General features: G+C 42.2%; 1 protein-coding gene across 3 annotated transcripts in view; it reads left to right on the plus strand.

The window, feature by feature from the left end:
* vsx2 (visual system homeobox 2) overlaps positions 1–23,904 on the plus strand; it is a 95,676-nt gene that overhangs the window by 13,957 nt on the left and 57,815 nt on the right. For all 3 annotated transcript variants that reach the window (XM_048538055.2, XM_048538054.2, XM_048538056.2), the window contains 2 exons: positions 16,329–16,413; positions 18,583–18,706. In XM_048538055.2, coding sequence (XP_048394012.2) covers positions 16,329–16,413; positions 18,583–18,706 — 209 coding nt within the window. The remainder of the gene's footprint in view (positions 1–16,328; positions 16,414–18,582; positions 18,707–23,904) is intronic.

A 23,904-nucleotide genomic window follows, 5' to 3' on the forward strand; every position in this document is an offset into this window, starting at 1 on the left:
GGAATGTTCTTTGGAAAAATCACTTATTTCAGTAGAAAGTTTAAAAACAGAGTTTATACTCATTTAAAAAGAGCACTTAAAAGGATTTTCAGTACAGAATCTACTAGCAATTTTAGTGATAATTTGTTTAAAGTTAAATTATTTTCCAAATCAGGATTTTAAAAAACTGACAGATAAGATGTATCATGAATGAAATTGATCTTATAGAATCAGGCTCTTCAGGGCACTGCCCTATGGAAGAGGAATCGAATTACCTTGAAGGACAGCAAGAACTGCAGATGCTGGAGTCAGAAACAACACAGTGTGGAGGTTGAGGAACACAGCAGGCCAGGCAGCATCAGAGGGCATCAACTTTCCTGCTACTCTGATGCTGCCTGGCCTGCTGTGTTCCTCCAGGTCCACATGGTGTCAATTGAATTACCTTGTTAGGCAAGGCCATTAAAGATGACCAAGGATGGATGGGAATGTGGAAGCTGAAACACAAACAGAGCCGTGATCATATTGAAGTGTGCTGCAGGCTGGAGGGAACAAATGTTTTGCGTCTGCTCCTATCTTGTTTGTTGTGGAAAAAATTTGAATTCTTCCCCAAGACACATTTAAGCTATCTTGTCAGAATTGAACCCTTCCTTGGTATTTGCACTGGATTAAATTGTGCAGAAGGAAGAGTCTGCAGTAAAATATTTCTCATTCTGCCTGGTTCGTGATGCTTATCTGGGATCTTCTCACTTCCTCCCTCATTCTGCCAATTCCCAGTGAAGCCAAGAGGCCACAAAGCCTGAACCCCCTTTCTCCAACCCATCTCCCCTCCCCCACCACCCCCAAAAGAATTTCCCAGGTTGCTGCACATTCCTACATTCTTCAGCAGTGTACAGAGAGGGTGATTCAAATTGGGTTCACTCCCTCAGCAAACATCATTTGAAAATAAAACTAATCAGCTTTTCAGTAGATTGGAGTAAACTGAAATGGGCTTTTGCTGAATTTGATTCTAACTTGCAATCAAAACTGGTTTCCAGCAAATTGTAGTAAATTTAAACGTCGATGAGATAAAAGAAACATGCATTTAACAATCACACAGACACACACAGACACACAGACACACACACACACACACACACACACACACGTGCGCACACACGCATGCACACACACAGGAATATAACCACACCAGACACACACATGCACACTTAGGCACATAATCATATACATAGACACATAACCATGCAGGCATAGAGACAAGCATGTACACACATAGGCAAATTCAAAATGTCGACACATCCACACACAGATACATAACCTCACACACACACACAGATATGCCTACAGTCACATTAGTGACCACACACAAACTCAGCAGACAGAAACACATATGTACACATTGAGGTGTAGTCACAGACAGATGGCCTAGTCATAATGTTACAGGACTAGTAATCCAGAAGCCAGGCTAATGCTGCAGGGATGGCAGCTGACAGAATATAAATTCAATTAATAAATCTGGAACTGAAATTAGTAAAGGTGACCATGAAAATGATGGAAATCTGCTTTCTTTACCTGCTCTTAACCTGTGACTCTAGACCCACAGCAGTGCAATTGACTCTTAACTGCCCTCTGAAAAGACCTAGCAAGTCTTTGAGTTTAACAGAAGAGCATCAAATGCTGGTCTTGCTGGTCATGCTCCCCTTGTTTGAAAGAGGATGCATAGGTAAACATAGACATACAGCAATTTCAAATGCATAAACAAAACTTCAGGCTAAAATCACTTTTGACCATCTGTTTTGAGAATTGAAATTGAGAACATATGACCGTAAGACATCAGAGCAGAAGTGGGCCATTTAACTCATTAGGTCTGCTTCTGCCATTCAGTAAGATCAACTCCACTTTCCTGCCTTTCCACAGAACCCTTGATTCCTGTGCTGATTAAAAATATCTCTCTCTCTCTCTCTCAGCCTTGAATATTCTTAATAACCCAGTTGTGGCAGTAAACCAAAATTCTAAGCCACCCTCTCAGAGAATATTGTGAGATTTAAAAATGAATCATTTAATGATAAAGAAGACTAAATTTTGGCACATATGTATAGCACTATCCAATGAAGAATGCAGCCCCGATCCTGACTCTGATATGTACCAACTGAACCATTTATGCCTAATGTTGAATAAATCATTGCACAAGGGAACTACGCTGAGAGCACAAGGAGAGACAACAGATCTTATAACAATATATGAAGTTGGAGCAGCAGTAAGCCATCTGGCTCTTTCGAGCCTGCTCTGCTATTCAATAAGATCATGATTGATCTTTTCGTGGATGCAGCTCCACTTACCCATCTGTTCACCAAAATCCTTAATTCCTTTACTGTTCAAAAACCTATCTCTATTTGCCTTAAAAAACATTCCACGAGGTAGCCTCAATGCTTCACTGGGCAGGGAATTCCACAGATTCACATCACTTTGGGAAAGGAAGTTCCTCCTCAACTCAGTCCTAAATCTGCTCACCCTTATTGTGAGGCTATACCCCTGTTTCTACTTGCACCTGCCAATGGAAACAACCTCCCTGCTCCTATCTCATTTATTCTCTTCATAATTTTATGTTTCTATAAGCTCACCAACTCCCCCCATTCTTCTAAATTCCAATGAGTATAGTCCCAGTCTACTCAATCTCTCCTCATAAGGCAACCCTCTCATTTCCAGAATCAACCTTTGCATCCTCTCCAGTGCCACTACATCCTTACTGATTGCGTTTATCTATGGAGTAATTCATAACGGCAGCCTTAAAACATACATTAACAAGTGCGTCTATCTCTTATCAAAGCAGTCTCATCACATGTTAAAAACTGGCTCAGATTATGAGGCCAGGTTGAACCCTGCGAATTTTTTGCAGAGAGACCGCAGGTCTTGTCTTGAGCAGTTGGCACTACCATCCATGTGGGTGTACAGTTTTCAGTCTGCTGGGGTCTCAGGAATTTTCTTCTTCTAATTGTGCGAACTCCAGGCCTAACACCTCAGAGAGTCAGACATTGCCACAGTTGTGGGCTAAGTTGGGGGAGGGGAGTGGTGGTGGGGTTAGTGGTCATGGTTTTATTGCAGAGATTATGCGTAGTAACAAATCATTGTTACTGGTTTGATCGGGTCTCGGTTGCAGAAGCCTATCAAAGGACTAAAGTTCTGGTCATCCAGTTATTTTAAGGATATTATTAAGCTGGAGAGGGTTCAGAAGAGATTTACCAGGGTATGTAAGATTTAAGTTACAAAGAAAATCTGCATAGGCTGGGAGTTTTTACACTGGAGTGTAGAAAGTTGAGAGGTGATGTCGTAGAAGTTTAATAAAATCATGAGAGGTATGGGTAGGGTAAATGATAGGTGTCTTTTCTCTAGGATGGGGGATTTTAAGAGTATGGGGAATATTTTAAAGGTTAGAGGAGAGCAATTTAAAAAAGACCTGAAGGTGGTTTTTACATAGAGGGCGGCTCACGTCCTGAGGAAGTGGTAGATGTGGGTACAGTCATAATGTTTAAAAGACATTTGGATAAATACACAAATAAGAAAGGTTATGAGGGATATGAGTTTGAGGGATATTTCTTAGATGTTAATCTTCAATTTAAAAAACACAATGATCAATTTTAGCCCACTTTGTACTGAGAACACGAACTGTGAGGGTCTTTAATTGAATTTGTATCTCCATTCATTTTACTGCCAATCCATAATGTCAGTTTCTCACAATTGTCTGCCTTGTGCCATTCTCCCCTTTTATACAGGTATTTCTGTTTCCAGTACTTACTGCGACCTCAACATTTTAATAGGAGTGGGCAGGTGGGATTTGTTTAGTTTGGGATTATGTTCAGCATGGACTGGTTGGACTGAAGGGTCAGTTTCCGTGCTGTACGACTTTATGACTCTCTGGCATGGATTCCAGTCGGAAGGAAGCCATTCTCCTTCATTACATCAGCAGGAGGTGAAAAGTTCTCAGCATAGAGATTACTCTATAAATACACTCAAAGTTTAAATATCTGAACACAGCACTAAAAATAAAAATAGACCATTCACCCATCTGAGCCTGCTCTGTCATTCAATGCAATCACTCGCTGATTGACAGCCTGTACTGTACTTTCTCCCACAATTCTCAAATTCCTCAATTTGCTACCTCTCTCAGTCTTAAGTGTATTTAATGATAAAGCATCCACAACTCTCTGGGTTAGAGAATTGTAAAGATTCACAAGCCTTTGAGTGAAGAAATTTCTCTCCATCTCAGCCATACATGATTGGCCCCTTATCCTGAGCCTCTGCCCCAAAATAACAGGCACCATGACCAGTGGAAAATAACCACTCACCAAGTGCCTTCAGCATCTTGTATGTTTTGGTATAACCTTCTCTCAACTTTCTAAATGCACGAGAGTCTAAACTAAATTTACAGAGACTCCCATCATAGGAAAAGTCTCTTCAATGGTATCTAGTAAACCTTTTCTGCACTGTCTCAAATCCAAGTACAGTGTATCCTTCCTTAACCGTGGAGACCAAAATTGTGCATGATGTTTCAGGAATGTCCTTACCATAGCCCGTAACTAGGCTTCCTTATTCCTGTTTTCCAGTGCCTTTGTAATAAATGTTAACATGCCATTTGTCTTCCTAATTGCTCATTGCCACCTTACGAATGCTCCTTGTCCCTATTCTTTGCTTCCTGTCTATTAACCAATCTTTGATCTACATTAATATAATACCACCAATTTGTGCACCCTTATCTATGAACCTTTTCTGCTAAGAACTTATCAAATGCCTTTTGGAAATCCAAGTATGCTACATTTATTGGTTTTCCTTTTACCAATCCTTACAAAGCCCTAATCAATTTTGTCAAACACAAATTTCCCCTTCATAAAATAGACTTCATCTGATACATTGATTTTCTAAGTGCATTATTAAGACATCCTTAATAGGAGATCTGGCTGTTAGACTAATTTCAATTTTGGTGGTCTATTCCAAACCCTCCTTCTTGAACTGGGTTTCTTTGAGGAATAGGGTGTCACTAGTATGCAGAACCTGTATCTTTTTATCTACTGTGATAACAAAGTGTGGAGCTGGATGAACACAGCAGGCCAAGCAGCATTTCAGGGGCACAAATGCGGCTTGGCCTGCTGTGTTCATCCAGCTTCACACTTTGTTATCTTGGATTCTCCAGCGTCTGCAGCTCCCATTATCTCTTTTTATCTGCTGTTGTTTACTACCTCCCAGAATTTTGGTTTTGCCAGGCAGCCTGGATGGTGGAGAGAGGAAGAGAAAGGTTCAATATTATTGATGGCAACACTTTCATTTTTGAGGTGATCATTCATGAACTGATTCACATTACTATCTGTTGAAGAGAATGTAGCTGTTCACTCATTTTTAGTCAAATGTTTTAAAAGGCGCTTATTTGAGGATAGTTAAAACTTTTCACTCTTTCCCATTAGATGTCTTGACTTAATTTTGATTTGGCACAGAATGAGTACTTAGCAGCCCAGAATGAATTTATCAGTAATGCAGTTGGTGAAGAAAAAAAGTTTATCCTAGAAACAGATTTTTATGAAGTCATCAATTATCTGTAGAACTATCTGCAAAACATATTCTATGTATAGAATAATGGAGACTTGGGAATGAGTTACAGCCTGGTATCTAATCAAGGAGATTTCATACGTGATAAACAGAATGACAAATATTTACAGAGATAGTAGGAACTGCAGATGCTGGAGAATCTGAGATAACAAGGTGTAGAGCTGGATGAACACAGAAGGCCAAGCAGCATCTTAGGAGCACAAAAGCTGACATTTCGGGCTTAGACCCTTCATCAGAAAAGGGGGTGGTGGAGACGGTTCTGAAATAAATAGGGAGAGTGGAGGAGGCGGATTGAAGATGGTTAGAGGAGAAGATAAGTGGAGAGGAGACAGACAAGTTAAAGGGGCAGGGATGGAGCCTGTACAGGTGAGTGTAGGTGGGGAGGTAGGGAGGGGATAGGTCAGTCCGGGGAGGACGGACAGGTCAAGGGGGCGGGATGAGATTAGTAGATAGGAAATGGAGGTGCGGCTTGAGGTGTGAGGAGGAGATAGGTGAGAGGAAAACAGGTTAGGGAGGTGGGGATGAGCTGGGCTGGTTTTGGGATGCAATGGGGGGAGGGGAGATTTTGAAGCTTGTGAAATCCATTTTGATACCATTGGGCTGCAGGGTTCCCAAGCGGAATATGAGTTGCTGTTCCTGCAACCTTCGGGTGGCGTCATTGTGGCACTGCAGGAGGCCCAGGATGAACATGTCGTCTGAGGAATGGGAGGGGGAGTTGAAATGGTTCGTGACTGGGAGGTGCAGTTGTTTGTTGTGAACCGAGCGTAGGTGTTCTGCAAAGCGGTCCCCAAGCCTCCGCTTGGTTTCCCCAATGTAGAGGCAGCCACAATGTGTACAGTGGATACAGTGTGCCACTTTAGCAGATGTGCAGGTGAACCTCTGCTTGATGTGGAAAGTCTTCTTGGGGCCTGGGATGGGGGTGAGGGAGGAGGTGTGGGGGCAGCTGTAGCACTTCCTGCGGTTGCAGGGAAAAGCACCGGGTGAGGTGGGGTTGGAGGGGAGTGTAGAGCGGATAAGGGAGTCATGGAGAGAGTGGTCCCTCCGGAAAGCAGAAAAGGGTGGGGAGGGTAAAATGTCTTTGGGGTGGGGTCGGATTGTAGATGGCGGAAGTGTCGGAGGAGGAGGCATTGGATCTGGAGGTTGGTGGGGTGGTATGTGAGGACGAGGGGGATTCTGTTTTGGTTGTTTTTGCGGGGACGGGGATTATTTTCTTTGCCAACCACACCTGTTATTTAGACACAGTTCATTGATACTGATTTGGTGAAACATTTGACAGAACACTTCATGCAGTTGTTGTATGCTATGATTAACTATCACGCTGAAACATAAAGACAGGTTACTGAGAAATAGTGTTCAATTTAGTTATTAGAAAATAATGTAATGCTGTCTATATTTGAACAGAATGCTGATAAAGTATTAATATGCCTTCTGCATCAAGTTCTATTTACATGTACTTGTCTTGAGCGTGGACCTTTGAAATTATTTGAACTCATTAGACATATCCCTCTTCCAATATTTTGACTGTGGGATTCTCATATCGATTAGATCTGGGCCAGAAGAAGGAGAAATCATTTTGTCATTACAGGAGCAGGTAAAGGTACTGTAGTCCCACTCTCTTATTAGAAAGAGGCAGCTGATAGTGAATTTAACCTGATGGTCACAACACCTTAGAGCAAGGGGTGAAGTTGAGATAGAGAATCATTCATGGTAACCTCAGCTAATGTAGGAAGTGAGTCCAGACTGCTAGCATTACTCTGCATTGCAAACCAGCCACGCAGCCAGCTAAACTAACCAGGTATGGGTAGCCCATCTACACAATTGAACATATTCCACCTTTGTCTTTGATCGGTAATTTAACTTCATTTGCCCACCTTTGTCCCATACCTTTTGATTCTCATTTCCAACAATGAATCTGATCATCTCAATCTTTGAAAATGCCATTCTCAGAGGATCACAATCTTTTGCAGATATGATTTTCAGATTTCCGCTACCCAGCTGTGTAAAGAAAATACTGCCTCATCCATGCCCTAGCTCTAATTTTAAGGCTATTCCACCTCAACCTGCTTCAAAATTCCTAGTGAGAGTAAACAGTTTCTCTGCAACTATTCTATTAGGAATTAATAGGGCTTCAGTTCATATTTTGCTGCTGTTCAGAACTGAAATACGGCCACAAAATTTCTGAAAACATGGACAAAAGTTTTAAAATGGAGTATTTGCTTGACTAACTGAGAGCTGCTTCATTGCGCTGATTTTATCTTGGGTTGCACTAGAAACACAATTTCTGGTTAATTCTGAGTAAATCTGTTTACAAATGCAGAGAGGAGATGGTTCAGAGTACATTGCAGAATGATATGATAATATAATGCATGCTGGGGTCCAAGTCAGAAGACAAACTAAATTCGAATTCAGATACAACCAGAATCAGATGGCTGGAACAAGCCTAAACAACAGTATGAATTTAGATTAACAACCTATCAAAGAGTGAAAAATGTTGACTCCAAAACTCATGAGGAAACATAGGGGCAGATCATCAGAGATAATGGGAGCTGCAGATGCTGGAGAATCAGAGATAACAAAGTGTAGAGCTGGATGAACACAGCAGGCCAAGCAATATCTGAGGAGCTGATGTTTTGGGACAGATCATCAAAAGCTTGGGTAAAACTGCAGATTTTAAAGGGGCAAGAAGTGGTATAGGGCAGGAAGTTTGGAGTTTATGGCCTAGGGAACTGAAGGCAAGACGTCCCAATGATGAAATGATTAAGAAAACCATTTCAGGAGAAACCCAGCCCGTGTGGCACCATCTGTTGAATTCTGCTGAAGAGTCACTGGGCTCAAAACTTTAACTCTGTTTTACTCCCTGCAGGTGCTACCAGGCCTGCTGCATTTCTTTTACATTTCTGTTCTTGTTTCAGAATTCTACAGTTCTATTTTCTAATGGAATGATTAAAACTGAAGATTCACATGGGTCCAGATTTAGAAGAATGCAGAGCTCTCCATTGTTGTAGGGGTGGAGATCAGGGAGATAGCGAGTATTGAGGTCCTGGAGGTGTTTGAAAACAAAGTTGAGAGTTTTAAAATCGAGGTGTTGCTGGACTGGGAGCAGTGACATTGCAGTGATTTTAGTGCTGCCAACTGGTAATGCATTCCATACACCTTCAGAACACTGAAGTCGTGACTGACTGGTGAATGCTACCAGTGAAATGCTCAAGGATATTTAGATTTCACATCAAATTAGAGTAGATTTTACAAAACAAATTCATCTGGCAGCTAGGAAATGCAAGTTAAAGCACATAGAATTTTTAATTTTTATTCTGTTTCAGCACCAGTACAGTGTAACACTGTGTTGGTTCAAATGTGCATTAGGTTGCTGATTATCTCTCCACATTGGTCCATTGTTCGAAGGCACATGGAAACATAAGACCAGTGACACCCCATTCAGCCCTTGCGCCTGTTTCATGTGTGTTTAGTTGAACCAATAGTGTGTTTAGCTTGATATTGGATAACTGGGTGTGTCTGGCATATTTTTGTGAGCATTCTATCTTTCATTCTGTTTCATTGCATTTCATTATTAGAAAAATTTTAGGATGAGTGAATCAGATGAGCATTTGCATTGGGTGGGTTTTAGTCTTGTATCTGATTGAGTTTCGTGGGGCGAGAAGATAGCAATTAGAGTCTTTGAATGGATTTGGCTGATGATAATGTTGAGCCATTTCCTTGACATTGATGTTGTATTGGATTGAGACTGAAACATTTTCTTGGATTCAGGGTGGGTCAGATGAATTAATTGCAATGAGCCATTGTGATGATCGATTAGACAAATGAGTGGGTTAATGATGTATTTGGCAGTATGGAGTTGATAGCACATCTGGGCAAATTAAGCGAGCTTTATTATTATTCAACACACTCAAGTGGTCTTAATAGGTATATAATGAATCTTGTAGGTATATTGCCTAGTTTTGTTTAGATTTTCAGCAGCTTTACTCCCAAATATTGATGTTTTTTGTCTGATTCGATATTTTTGGTGGGTTTTGCTTCATATTTTCATTGTAATGATGTCAATGGGTTAATTTGATTAAATTCAATGCATGTTGGAATTGGTTGGCAGTGTATCAGCTGGAGTTTTAAAATCATAAGACATGGGAGCAGAAGTAGGCCACTCGTTTCATCAAGACTACTCTGCCATTCAATGAGATCATGGCTGAGCTGATAATCCCCACTTTCCTGCCTTTTCCCTAGAACCATGATTATCTCACTGATTAAAAATATGTCTGTCTCAGCCTTGAATATACTTAATGGCCAAGCCGCTACATCCCAAGGCATTAAGCAATTCTACTGATTCACTACCCTCTGAAAGAAGAAATTTCTCCTCATCTCAGTCCTGGCTGGGCGACCCCTCACTCTGAGATTATTCCTTCTTTTCCTAGACGCTACCACAGTGGGGTGTAACCTGTCTGCTTCAACCTGCTTTGATCTGATCAAATCCTGTCAGGATTTTATGTTTCAGTAAGATTCAGTAAGATCCCCTCTCATTGGGTACAGGCCCGAATTACTGAGCCTCTCCTCATATGAAAATCCCTTCATCCTCAGAATCAATATTGGGAGCCTCTCCTAGATGGGGGCCTCCAATGCTTGGATATCTTTCCCTACCTAAGAGGACGTAAACTGTTCACAATCTTCCGTTTTGTCACGTATCTACACATATTCTTTTGTTTTCTGGTCAATTATTTGGATCTGTAGGATTATTTTGGTGTTCTTCCTTGAGTATTTTGAGTTGACTTGCTGCTGTAGTGCGTAAAAACAGATGCGCGTCGCGGTGGCAACAGACAAATTTGATTTATGTATAGAGTCATAATTTGAAACAATATAGCTGGAGGCCATTGTACCTGTTTCAGCTCCTTGAAAGAACTAACCAATAAGACCCATGCCCTTTCCCTTTGCCAATAGCCATGCAAGTACTTTCCTTTCAAGAATGTATAGATGTAATCATCCACTCCCTCCACCAGAGGTGGACTCCTGGGAGCAGCAGCCTATACTAGCGACAAGATGCACTGCAGAACTTCACCAAACATGCTCAAACAGCATCTTCCAAACCCACAACCACTTCCATCTAGAACGACAAGGGCAGCAGATATATGGAACATCACCCACCTTCATGTTCCCCTCAGACCACTCAGTATGCTGACCTGGAAATATATCGCCATTCCTTCACTGTCGCCAGGTCAAAATTGTGGAATTCCCTCCTGAGGGCATTGTGGGGCAATCTAAAATGGATGGACTGCAGCAGTTCAAGAAGGCAGCTCACCACCACCTTCTCAAGGGCAACTAGGAACAGGCAAGAAATGCTGGCCAGCCAGCAATGCCCACATTCCCGCAATTGAATATTAAAAAAAGTTCTGATCGATGCAAAGTGGTGTACTGTAATTGAGGGTATTGGAAATTTGGCCTCCTGTTTTTTGTTGGGTCTGGAGGACCATTTTAAATTGGTTTGCTGACATGTTCTTGGGCAGGTTTTGAGAATGCTATCAGTTTGCTACAGTATATGGTTACATTTGTGTGAATGTCGAGATAGGTTTGATGGTACATATGAGTACGGTGGCTGTGACATTTTGTGAGGGTTTCAAGGTAACATTTGCACCAATCTGAAGGACTGGCGAGATTAATGCGTTCTATTTGGTTTAAGGAAGGCAGTGGCATAGCAGTAATGTCACTGAACTAGCAATTCATAACCACCCCCCCCCCCCACCCCCCCACCCACCCCCCACCAACTAATGTCCTGGGGATCTGGGTTCAAATCCCATTATGACAGATAATAAAATTTGACTTGGAATAAAAAGCTAGCTTAATGGCAACCATGGAACCATTGCGAATTGTAAAAACCCATCCAGTTCACTAATGTTCTTTCGAGAAGGAAATCTGCTATCCTTACCTGGTCTGGCCTACATGTGACTCTAGACCCCCCAGCAATGTGGTTGACTCTTAATTGCCTTTTGGGCAATAAATGCCGGCTCAGATGGTGACACCCACACAATGAATTAAAGTTGACAGTTTGTTCTTTAAAATCCATACAGTGTGGAAACAGGCCATTTGGCCAAGGGAGTCCACACCGAGAGATAGTAGGAACTGCTGATGCTGGAGAATCTGAGATAACAAGTTGTAGAGGTGGATGAACACAGCAGGTAACGTAGCATTAGAGGAGCAGGAAAACTGACGTTTCGGGCCTGGACCCTTCTTTTCTGAAGAAGGGTCCGGACCCGAAATGTCAGCTTTCCTGCTCCTCTGGTGCTGCCTGGCCTGGCTGTGTTCATCCAGCTCTACACCTTGTTAAGTCCACACTGACCCTCCAAAGAGGATCCCACCCAGACCCATTCCTTACCCTTTCCCTGTAACCCTACATTTCCCATGACTAATACACCTAACCTACACATCCCTGAACACTATGGGCAATTTAGCATGGGCAATCCACCTAACCTGCACATCTTTGGACTGAGATGCAGGTTCTAGGGTTGACAATCATTTTAAGTGGACTTGCTTGAGTCAATTTAACTGCGTGATTTATGTGTTTATTGTTTACCCTATTTATAAATGCGGATCCCATTTTTATTATAGTTGGAGTATTCTAGGATCACTGGATTAACAAAATTACATCTGGGAACGTTGAATTCCAAAGAATTTATTCCCAATGCCTCCAAATGAATAAAATTAATAAGTTGTAATCGCTGATTGTAAACTGTACATGATAGGCCAAGTGCGGCCTCACCAATGACTTACACGACTGTAACATAACATCCCAACTCCTATAATTAATGTCTCGACCAATGAAGGCCAGTATGCTAAATGCTTTCTTCACACCGCTTTCAACTTACTATGTTCTTGTACACCCAGGTTCCTCTGTTCCATAACACTCCTCAGGACTTTACCATTTGCTCGATAAGTGCTACCTTGACTTTCCAACGTACAACATCTCATACTTATCTGTATTGAATTGCATTTACAAGACAAAATCTGACCGAGCTCTGGAATCCTGAAGATTCACTTACAGACTTCAAGTCTGAAAACATCTGTCTTAACACCTTCTACAAATTGTCCCATTTTCATTCATCACTTTAAACCGATTCATCCCATTGTGTGATCAGCAAGAAGGAATTAAAAAGGAATAATAGATTTATACATGTATTTCAAAAAAAAATCCTTTCACTTTCTTGTTTCATTCTGTAAATTTCTCCAGTGATGTACTTACCATTTTATAATTGACAGTAGCCATTTTAATGAAAGCACTGGAGAATACAAAAAGGGGAGGAATTACTCTGGTTACAGTGTGTTACAAAGTCAGAAATATCTCATGAGTTTATGTGTGATGTTCTTACAGAAAATCCCTACAACCTCCCTGTGATCACAGGTAGAGTCTGAAACTGATTAGACATGAATCACAGTTGAAGCATCACAAAATGTCATGTGTTTTTGAAATAAGCTTTCACAAAATAAAGTTGTATCATTATAATTGTAAGATAACATTTTAGAATAAGTCTTTCCTTTAACCTATTGTTTTAAAGGAGGTGGCAGACAGTAACTTTTAATGTGGGCATAGGAGATGGTTAAAGGCAATATTAATATGTACTGAAGGAAGGGTTTGAGGGAGATTTGGAGGAATTTAGAGAAAATATTTGAAAGGGGTAGCTTATGGAAGCTAGTCAATGGCAGGAGCCAGTCAATCTTTAGTCGAGTGAAACAATTAACTGTGATTAAAAAGGTTTTTAGTTGTCCTATGTTGAGTTCATTTCTTAAAAAAAAAGAGTCCCCATTGTGTAACCCCTCCATTTCATAAGTCAATTTCCCAGGGCATTAACACTTGGCCATCACCTTGGTTTGTGAGTGAATGATGGGTGTCCAGGCTAGTTGAGTTAAACTGGGTTGAAGACACCTGAGATGAACAGGTTAGGAGGGACTGTGTTGGCAATACTGTGTGTGGGCTGGACTTGGGCTGGAATCCATAAGATACTTCTCTGGATTTCCATTCCTGTTGTGCCTCAACTCGTTTCTTATTCTTTGAAGAGATATTCTGTGCTGTAAAATAAATTTTGTTTCCCAATTTGTGGTAAAGTACAGCTTTTAACAAGGATTTACTTTTGCATTTAATTTGAGTAGATGGCATGATTTATTATAAAGCCTAGGTCAGTTGGAAACTACCGATTTGAGTTTACATCATAAAACTTGTAAAATGATGTTTACTTTTAGTGTCAGTGCTGGACTTTTTAAAGTTAAATACAAAATGAATGATCACTTAATTTTACTTCTGAATGATTAAGAATTATGGATCCAAACAGTACAGAAGAAGCCCATTTAGCTCATTGTGTTCATGCTCTTATAAAGACAGAGCATCCGCTCCTAATCCTCACTCCCATTCCACCCAGGCCTAAAATTCTCATCTGCTGCTGATCTAATCCCTTTGCAAGAAATCACAGAGATGTTACAGCACAGAAGGAGGTCATTTGGCCCATTGTGCTTACACCAGCTCATTAAATGAACATCATTACCTCGTGCCAATCTCCTACATTTTTCCTGTACTTGCACATTATTTTTATCCTTATTAATCTATCCCGTGCCCCCTTGAATGCCTCAGTTGAACCTGCCAACATCATCTTTCCAGGCAGTGTCCTAACTACCTGCTGTGTGAGTTAGATTTTCCTAACCTCACCTTTCCTTCTTTTGCAGATCATTTCAAATCTAACCCTTTCATTCATGTTCCTTTTATGAGCAGGAGCAGTTTCTCCCTTTCTACTTTATCCCGCCTGCTGATGATTATGGAAACATTTTTCAGATCTCCTCTTAGCTTTTTCACTCCGAGGAGAAAAGTCTCAACTTCTTCAATTTATCCTCATAACTGAAGATCTTTATCCCTGAATCCAATCTTCTAAACCACTTCTGCCCACTTGCCAGGGTGTTCACATCTTTCCTATGATGTGGTGCACAATATTCAAGCTGAGCTTCAACATGTATCTTATACAAGTTCAGTATAATTGCTCTTGCATTTGATGCCTCTATTAATGAAGTTGAGGTTTCTTTACTTACTGTCTCTCTACCTGTTCGTCCACTCTCAGTGATCTGTGCACATATACACCCAGGTCCTTTTCAAAGCCACTATTGAACATGCCTCCAGATCCTAACCACATGCTGCATAAAAAGAAGCAGTTCCTTATGTTGCAGTTGCTTGTTTTGTCAAACATCTTAAATCAGTGTCCTCTGGATCTCAACCCTTCCATCAAAGGGTATGTTTCGCTCTATCTGCTCTGTCCTCTCGGTGTTATCTCTGACCACGTAAGTGATGTTCCTCATCCCTGGCACCATCCTCGGAGATCTTTCCTGCACCTTCTCCAAGCCATACACATTTTTCTTGAAGTGCAATGCCCAGAATTGGATACAAATGCTCCCAGTTGTTTTATAACCTGTGTATCTCCTGCTATTGTCCTGGTACAGAGTATGAGTGGTGCTAATGCCTGGAACGGGAGGCGAGCACCCACTCCACACATGCACGTTGCCACTAATGCATTGTCGTGCCCCACTCTGAAGCTGGCTTAACCTGCTCACAGCACCCCTTGCTCCTCTGCCTGTCTCGCTGTCTCTGCTTGGCTTTGTGAGTCCAGGCAGAATAAGATCACAGAACACCAGAGAAATGTTTTCAAGAGAACTTGTTTTGATTTGCAATTGTTAAAATGGATTTTAATTGGTCAGTGTTCCAGAAGGTTCTCATCTGCATCTGCCTGCAGCAATCTCTGTTGGCGAAGTTGCAGGCACTGAGGCTGCATGGGTGGTGAGAGCGCCCCCTTGTGGTTCAGTGATGTAAATGCAGTCATTTTATAGAGCCTCACCGCAACCCATGTGCTATTTCTCTATAAGGTGGAGAACCCTCAAAGCCAATCAAGCATTTGTACCGCAGGATTGTTTACATCCAGGTGTACCCGAAACTTGCTTCCCCAGCTCCAAAGATCTATATTTGCATCTAGAGGAACGATTGGTCATTACAAAATGGCAAGGTTGTGAGTTCAAGCCTAAATCAGGGCAACTGATATTTATGTGTGCGGCAGTGGGACTGACAGAATTAAGCCATGTGACGCAGGAGCTGGAGTAGGCCATTCAGCCCATCGAATCAGCTTCACCATTCAATGGGGCCACAACCCCTACTCCACTTCCCTGGCTTTTCCCGATAATCCTTGATTTCCTGAATGATTAAAAATCTGTCTATCTCAGCCTTAAATATATTTAATGAGCCACTATCAACAGCTCTCTGCGGCAAAGAATTACATAGATTCAGTGCGCTCTGAGAGAAGATTGCTCGAAGTGGCACTAGTACAAACTCAGAGAGCTACACTCTATGCCATAATGTCTCCAACAGTTAGAACTGGTATCGAAACTATAATTAAAATTATTCCTAGTTTCTGACATATTGTTAATGTTAAATCTGGAGCGAGGATGTAAACCCACAGGTATCACTGTTTCTGTATCTCTTTTAAAATTTATGATACCTGTTCTTAATTAACTAATTAGGTGATCAAATTTAATAAATGGAAAAAGTAGTGGGCAACCAATTCCTGATCTGGGCACATTTGAGATGGTAAGCCATCATCATATTCCAGAATGCGTTATTCTGCTCCCATGCCAATGACATACAGCCTCTTAATCTAAATAGCGTACTGCTATACTCTGTAGCAATTGATCTTTTAAAATGTATTTAACGTATGAAAACACTCTCTGTTTTAATTCAGATTCTGAAGACATTTCAACAAGTGACAGGAAACTTTCCAAATCCAACCTGAGCCAAACAAAAAAGAGAAAGAAAAGACGCCACAGGTAAGAATTTGTGCGTGCTATTTAGTTTGTGGTCAGATATGTCTGTTTTAACAATACCTCTACTCATTCTGCATAATTGCAATGTGCTTATAATTTATCTATGCCTATTCATAGCCTGCTCACTAATCCGTGTTGTAAGCTTTATTTTAAAGCTTGCACCTGCGATGTGGGCATAGCTGTCTAGGCCAACTTTTGCTGCCTATCCCTAAATACCCCTGAGGGGTGTCTTCTTGAACTGCTCCAGTCCAAGTGCTGTAGGTACACCCACGGTTGGGGATGGAGTTCCAGGATTTTGACCTCGCGATGCTGAAGGAATGGTGATCTATTCCCAAATCAGGATGATGTATGGCGTGAAGGAGAACTTGCAGGTGGTGTTACCATCTATCTACTGCAATTGTTCTTCTAGCTGGATGTTCACCACCCCATACTGTATACTATTTTATTTTACTTAGCTGTGTCATATTTCAGAGGGTACCTCTACCTGCTGAATTCCAGCTGCAATCCCTCTGCACATTCCAAATAGAATACAATGTGGGAAAGTGGGAGATTATACACTTTGGCAGGAAGAATAGAGACATAGACTTTTTTGTAAACAAGGAAAAGGCTTCAGATATCTGAAGCACAAAAGGACTTAGGGATCCTAGTTCAGGATTCTCTTAAGTTTAACATGCAGGCCCAGTTGTCAGTTAGGAAGGCAAATGCAATGTTAGCATTCATTTCAAGCGGGTGAGGATACAAGAGCAGTGATGTACTGCTGAGGCTGTATTGGAATTTTGTGAGCAACTTTGGACCCTGCAACTAAGGAAGGATATGTTGGCCTTTGGGGGGGGAGGGGGTTAGTTTTCCAAGAATGATCCTAGAGATGGAGGGCTTATCATTGAGATGATTGTGAGAACTCTGGGTCCGTATTTGACGGAGTTTAGGGGGATTAGGGGATCTTATTTGAAACTTGCAAAAACACTGAGAGGCCTGGATACAGTGGACGTGGATAAAATGTTCCACTAGTAGGGCAGAGTAGGACCTGAGGGCACAGCCTCAGAGTGAGGGCACAGTCCTTTCAAACTGAGATGAGGAGGAATTTCTTCAGTCAGAGGCTGGGCAATCTGTGGAACTCATTGCCACAGAGGCCAGGAAATTGAGGGTTTTAAAGACAAAGATAGACACTTTCTAGATTATTAAAAGGACCAAAGGTTACAGGGAGAGGGCAGGAGAATAGGGTTGAGAATCCAAGATAATAAAGTGTGAAGCTGGATGAACACAGCAGGCCAAGCAGCATCTCAGGAGCACAAAAGCTGACGTTTTGGGCCTGGACCCCTCATCAGAAAAGGGTTTGAGAAACATATCAGCTATGATATATGAATGGCAGAGCAGACTCAACACGTTGAATTCTGTTCCTATATCTTTAGGTCTTACACTGTATTCCAAACTGTGCTATATCTCTGCTGAAATTATAGCTCAATGCCTATTAGTCCCATATTCCAGCTATATTCACTTATCAGTGCTGTATCTATTCATCCATGCTGGTTTCCAGCTGTTCATCTATACGGGTGCCCCCTCACCGAACTTTATATTTCTCAAAGTATGCACGGCGATTGCGAAAAAGTACGTGTTAAACGTTCATCTATACGCATTCTAGTTGTTGCTCTCCTCTGTGTTTCAACTGTTGGGAGAACACCCTAGATTCCCCAACCTACCCTTGTAAGTAAATTGTCTGATCCCTCGACATCTGGTAAATCTCCTCTGCGCCCTGTCATTCATCGTTCCATCATTCCTGAAATGTGGTGAACAGAATTGCAGTAACATGCGACACTGTGGGGTTCGGGTAGAGAAGATGGCAGGGGGTGAGGTTTCACCATGCTGTAGAAAGATTGAAGATATTTCACAGGAACATTAACAACTATTTTCACTGGGTGACGTGGAAGAGGAGATACAGGATGACAAAGGAGGATAAACTACAGTAGGTCGTAAAAAAGCAAAATGTGATGTGACATCTGTTGGACAATAATGTTATATGTTAAACAAACTAATGTAAAATCTAGATTGTGGGTACAACTTTGTCCAAACTAAGTTTTGTAGTGTGTTTCACTGTTTTTAATATCTTGAAAGAATTTCTGGCCTGCTGAGGATTTACTTGTGTGTTGCTAATTCTTTTTTCTCTCCTAAATTAAGGACTATATTCACTTCTTACCAGTTGGAGGAGCTGGAAAAGGCATTTAATGAAGCTCACTATCCAGACGTATATGCACGGGAAATGCTGGCCATGAAAACAGAGTTGCCAGAAGACAGGATTCAGGTAAATTGAGAGAGAGAGAGAGAGAGAGAGCTGGAATTACACACAGAATAAGAAAGAATGATGGAGAGCAATGGAGTTCAGAGTAGGAGAGAGAGGTGGAGAGACAGTCACAGATGGAGAGAAGAGATAGCCTGATACAAGTGGAGAGCCACAGCAGTAGAGGCAGACAAACAGACGCAAGGAGACAGACACTGAGAGAAATAGCAAGCGAGTCAGACACAGAGAAAGAGTGACTCTGAAAAAATTACATGGGGAAAGAGAAAAGTAAGACAAACAGAGAAAGATGATGGAGAGGTTCTCATAAAGACAGACATGAGAGATGAACAAAGAGACACATCGGGTTGGGGGGTGAATATAAATCACAAACATAACAATCAGTATAAAACAAACTTAAGGGAATATAATATCTTCAGCTAAAACTCTTGGAATCAATTGATTTCTTTAAACGTTACTTGTGATGCAGGTGGTTTTCTTGAAGACTCTGAATGGGAGCCTGGCATACTTTATCTGTTTCACTACTCACACACATAGTTATATAATGGCTTGGAGGTGTGGCTCCTATCACATGCACAAGAGAAGCAGGTCTCACCATTGGAGATGGTGCTGATTCAAGATCAGTGCAGAAGGAGAATCTTACACTCAAGAGGTATAATTTCAATTGGCAAGGGGGAATGGGATTGGTGGGAGATGGAAGCCTCAAATGTGTTGGTAGGGCGTGAACTCAACAGGATTCTGAGCTTCTGATATAGCCAGGTTGCATTTGGAAACTGTGGAGCTCTTGGGTAAGTGGTTTAAAGATTTAAAGAGTCAATTAGTTGTGAGGATTCTAGCTGTATTCGGGAGTGCATGGGTTTTCGAAGCTGTGTGAAACTCGTTAGGATCAACAAGGTGAGTTTAGGGGAAGCTCCTGGAATTCTCTCCCTAATGGCATTGTGGGTCAATGCACTGTAGGTGGGCTACAGCGGTTTAAGAAGGCAGCTCACCACCACTTTCTCAAAAGCAACTAGAGACGGGTAAGCAATAAAAACCAAAAGAATGGCAGATACTGTAAATCAGGAACAAAAACAGAAGTTGCTGGAAAAGCTCGGCAGTTCTGGCAGCATCTGTGAAGAGAAAATCAGAGTTAACGTTTCAGGTCTGAAGACCATTCCTCAGAAAACAAGCAAGTATTGCTGGCCAGCCGGTGATGACCATGTCCCACAAATGAACACAAAACAGAGTTATTAGGCTGAAAATCCCTCAAACATTGAGACTGCAGAGCTGCTACATTGGCAAGGTGAAAGGTTTCTGCTCCCAGAAGTGGCTGTGGGGGCATCGTTTCACTGCTTCACGAGCAATTTCAGACCTTTTGGGGTTGGGTACACCTACCTTGGAGTTTATATACCTCAATCTGACAGCCAGCTTTCATTACAGTGAGGGGAAAGTGTCTGCATACTTCACTTCTGATGGGGAACGAAAGGATCAGCAACACCATCATCACTAGCTGCCAACGCTGTCTCCCCACTCAGTCACAAGGCAGAGGGGGTGGATACCAGGAGACAGCTCAAAGGAGGTGATACCTCACTGCAGGGGCTTCCAAACAGAGAAGGTTAGCTTTCTCTACATGTCTGAGCTCTGGTGCCTCACAAGGGTTAAGCTTGTGTGGCAGGTCGTTCCTGATGTCTGGAGCCTCAAGGAGTAAGACACCCTTAGCCGTGGACTGGATGGTCAAGCATTACTCAGTGACTGACACACTGGCCATCAGTGGAGAGGCCCCTGTTACTCTCTCCCTATGCGTGAGAATTCAGAGTGTTGGGCTTGGAATCTCTAAGTGGGATGGCTGTTAACTTACCTGCCCTTATAAGGTCATTGGAGTTCCTGGCACACTAATTCCAGGCTGGGCGAATCACAATCATTGCCTCAGCGGCTTCTATTCACACCTCCTTGTTTGGAGAGGCTGTCCTCTTCCTCCCATTTGCTGGGAACTGCATCTCTCTCTGATGCTGAACTAGGGCCTCCTGGAAACAATGGGAGATGCAGGGCCTTTCTATCCCTGGGCTTACTAATACCTCAGGAAGCAATGTCAAGTTCAGGCTTTCTGGCCCCAGTTTAAAAAGAAATTCATGTCTCGACCGAGTCCAGGCCATTGCTCCCACACTCTGTGAATGGTTGACAAACCCGGGGAGGGGTTGTTAATGCCTGCGCTGAGGTTATGAACCAATAGAAGGCCTCCACACTGAAACACAGGCTCCCAACCTCTACCAGCTTTCCTGAGCAGGTCTTTTTCGGTAAAATTCCACCCTGGCTATATAAGGGGATAAGCATATAATGGAATTGATGATATTGCTATCATCCCCTGTTACCTATTTTTATTATGTACTGGGAATAAAATAGAAGGCTGACACTTTTTGACCATCTCTAATTGCTCTGGACACGGTGTTGGTGAGCTGTTTTCTTGAACTGTGCGGGGGCATCCACAATGTTGTCAGGTAAGGAGCCTTGGGATTTGGACCCACTTTGGGAACAACAATACCTTTCCAAGGTGATGGTGATTGGCTTGGAGAGGAACTTGCAGATGGGGGTGCTCCCATTGACCTATTGCCCTTGCCTTTCTACTTGGTAGAGGTCACATGGTTGGAAGATGCTGGTGCACTGCCTTTGTGAGCCACTGCAGATGCTACACATAGCTGTCACTCTGCATCAGTGTTGGAGGGAGTGAAGCTGTTAGATGGGATGCCAACAACACGGGCTGCCTTGTCTGAGATGATGTGAAGCTTCTTCAGTGTTATTGGAGCGGCACTTAACCGGGACGTTGGAGAACATTTCATTGGTCTCCTGATTTGTGCCTCATAGGTGGATTCTGGCTGTAAATGCTGCTCCTCTTTTTTTACTTGAGAATTTTTCAGTACTGGAACTGATTTCCTTGCTTCCTTGGAACAGTAATTACTATTTTTATAAGCTTTGCATTGTTTTTGGAAGATCAAAAACAATGATACAGCGTGCTTTAAATGGGGGAAAGAGAGAGAGCAGGAGATGAAGTTTTGGGAGACTGACCACGTGGAGTGGACAGACAATAGCTCCAGAGATCAATAAGGATGCATCAAAAGAATAAAGCAGTGAACTTTCACAGCTGACTGACTGTGAAATTACAAACATCTCTGGAGATAGGTCAAAGTAAAACAAACAGTGCAGCACAGTTTCACAGCTGACTGTGGGAGACTGCATTACTGGAACTGCATGCAGTAGTTGAGAGTGATTAGTGATTTCAGAGCACAATCAGCTAAGAGTTTGGTTTTAAGACTTCTAAAACTTATAAATCTTAATCTGTTATTTTAAAAAATCTATAATAGTGAGTATGGTGAGGGCTTTTTAAAATGTTTTGCTGAGATCTGTCTCTTGATTAAATTTTTAATGTAAAAGATAGGTATTAACTTTTCCTACAGCAGTGTTTTTGAGCAGTGAGACTGGGTTACACAGAGTTTTTGAGTAAGAGTGTTGAAGTTGTTTTCATAGAATCCCTACGGTGTGGAAATAGGCCCCTCAGCCCAACAAGTCCACACTGACCCTCAGAGCATCCCACCCAGACCGAGCCCACATAACACACCTAATTTAAACATCCCTGAACACTACGGGCAATTTAGCACGGCCAACCCACCTAGCCTGCACATCTATTGACTGTAGGATGAAACCAGAGCACCTGGAGGAAACCCACACAGACATGGGGAGAACATGCAATATTTACACAGACAGTTGCCTGAGGGTGGAATTGAACCTGGGTCCCTGGCGCTGTGAGGCAGCAGGGTAACTGCTGAGCCACTGTGCCACCTGTTTTTTGAGTATATTCTGAGCCTGTCAATTGTCTAAAATGTAGCGATGGCTTATGCTAAAGTGATGTGCTGTTCCTGTCGGATGTGGGAGATCCGGGAGAATTTCAATGTTTCAGGAGGTTATGTCTCTCAGATCATATGGATCGAGTTAGGAGCAATGAAGAATTTACAGGAACCAAGAAGCGTAATGATTAGCGTCTTGGGAAGAAAGAAAAAGTGCAGATACAGTGGAGTAGATAGGTTACCTTTTGGAAAAGCAGGTCATGCAGGAGCCTCCTGTGGCTATCCTCATCTCAAATAAGTATGCCCTCATGAAGAGGCGAGATTGGCATCTTAATGGTTCCAGGGTATAGAAGCTGTAGGAAGGATAGAAAGGGGGGCAAGAGAGGAGGGTGAATGGCACTTTTGGTTAAGGATAACATTACTGCTGAACTTCGAAAGGATATTCCTGGGAGAATGTTTAGTGAAATTGTTTGTGTAGAACTGAGAAAAAGGAAAGGGATGACCACCTGACTGGAATTGTATTACAGATTCCCCCTTCCCATCACCAACAGTCAGCAGGAAGTTGAGAAGAAAATATGTAAGGAGATCTCAGATATCTGTAAGAATAATAGGGTTGTAATGATGGGAGTTTTAACTTTCCAAACACAGACTGGGACTGCCATTCTGTTAAGGGCTTAGGTGGAAAGGAATTTGTTAACTGTGTACAAGAAAATTTTCATATTGGGTTTAAGGATGTACCTACGAGAGAAGGAGCAATACATGAACTTCTCTTGGGAAATAAGGCAGGGCATGTGACTGAGGTGTCAGTGGGGGAGCACTTTGGGACCAGCGATCATAATTCTATTAGGTTTACAATTGGTTTGGAAATTATAGAGCTGACCTAAAAGTTAAAGTTCTAAATTCGAGTAAGGCCAATTTTGACGGCCTTGGTTAGTAACTTTCAAAAGTTGATTGGGAGAGGCTATTTGCAAGCTGTTCTAAAGGGACAGTTGAAAAGTGGGACACTTTAATAATGAGATAACGAGAGTTCAGTGACAGTATGTTCCTGTAAGTGTGAAGGGCAAGGCTGGCAGGCGTAGGCAATGCTGGATGGCGAGGGAAATTGAGCCTCCTGTCGAGAAAAAGAAGGAGGCATATATGAAGTATAGATAATAAAATGTGAGGCTGGATGAACACAGCAGCCCCAGCAGCATCTCGGGAGCACAAAAGCTGACGTTTCAGGCCTAGACCCTTCAAGGGTCTGGGCCCGAAGCGTCAGCTTTTGTGCTCCTGAGATGCTGCTGGGCCTGCTGTGTTCATCCAGCCTCACATTTTATTATCTTGGATTCTCCAGCATCTGCAGTTCCCATTATCACTGATGCATGAAGTATAGATAGCTGGGATTGAGTG

This window comes from Stegostoma tigrinum, chromosome 10, assembly GCF_030684315.1.
Source record: "Stegostoma tigrinum isolate sSteTig4 chromosome 10, sSteTig4.hap1, whole genome shotgun sequence".
Classification (NCBI taxonomy): domain Eukaryota; kingdom Metazoa; phylum Chordata; class Chondrichthyes; order Orectolobiformes; family Stegostomatidae; genus Stegostoma; species Stegostoma tigrinum.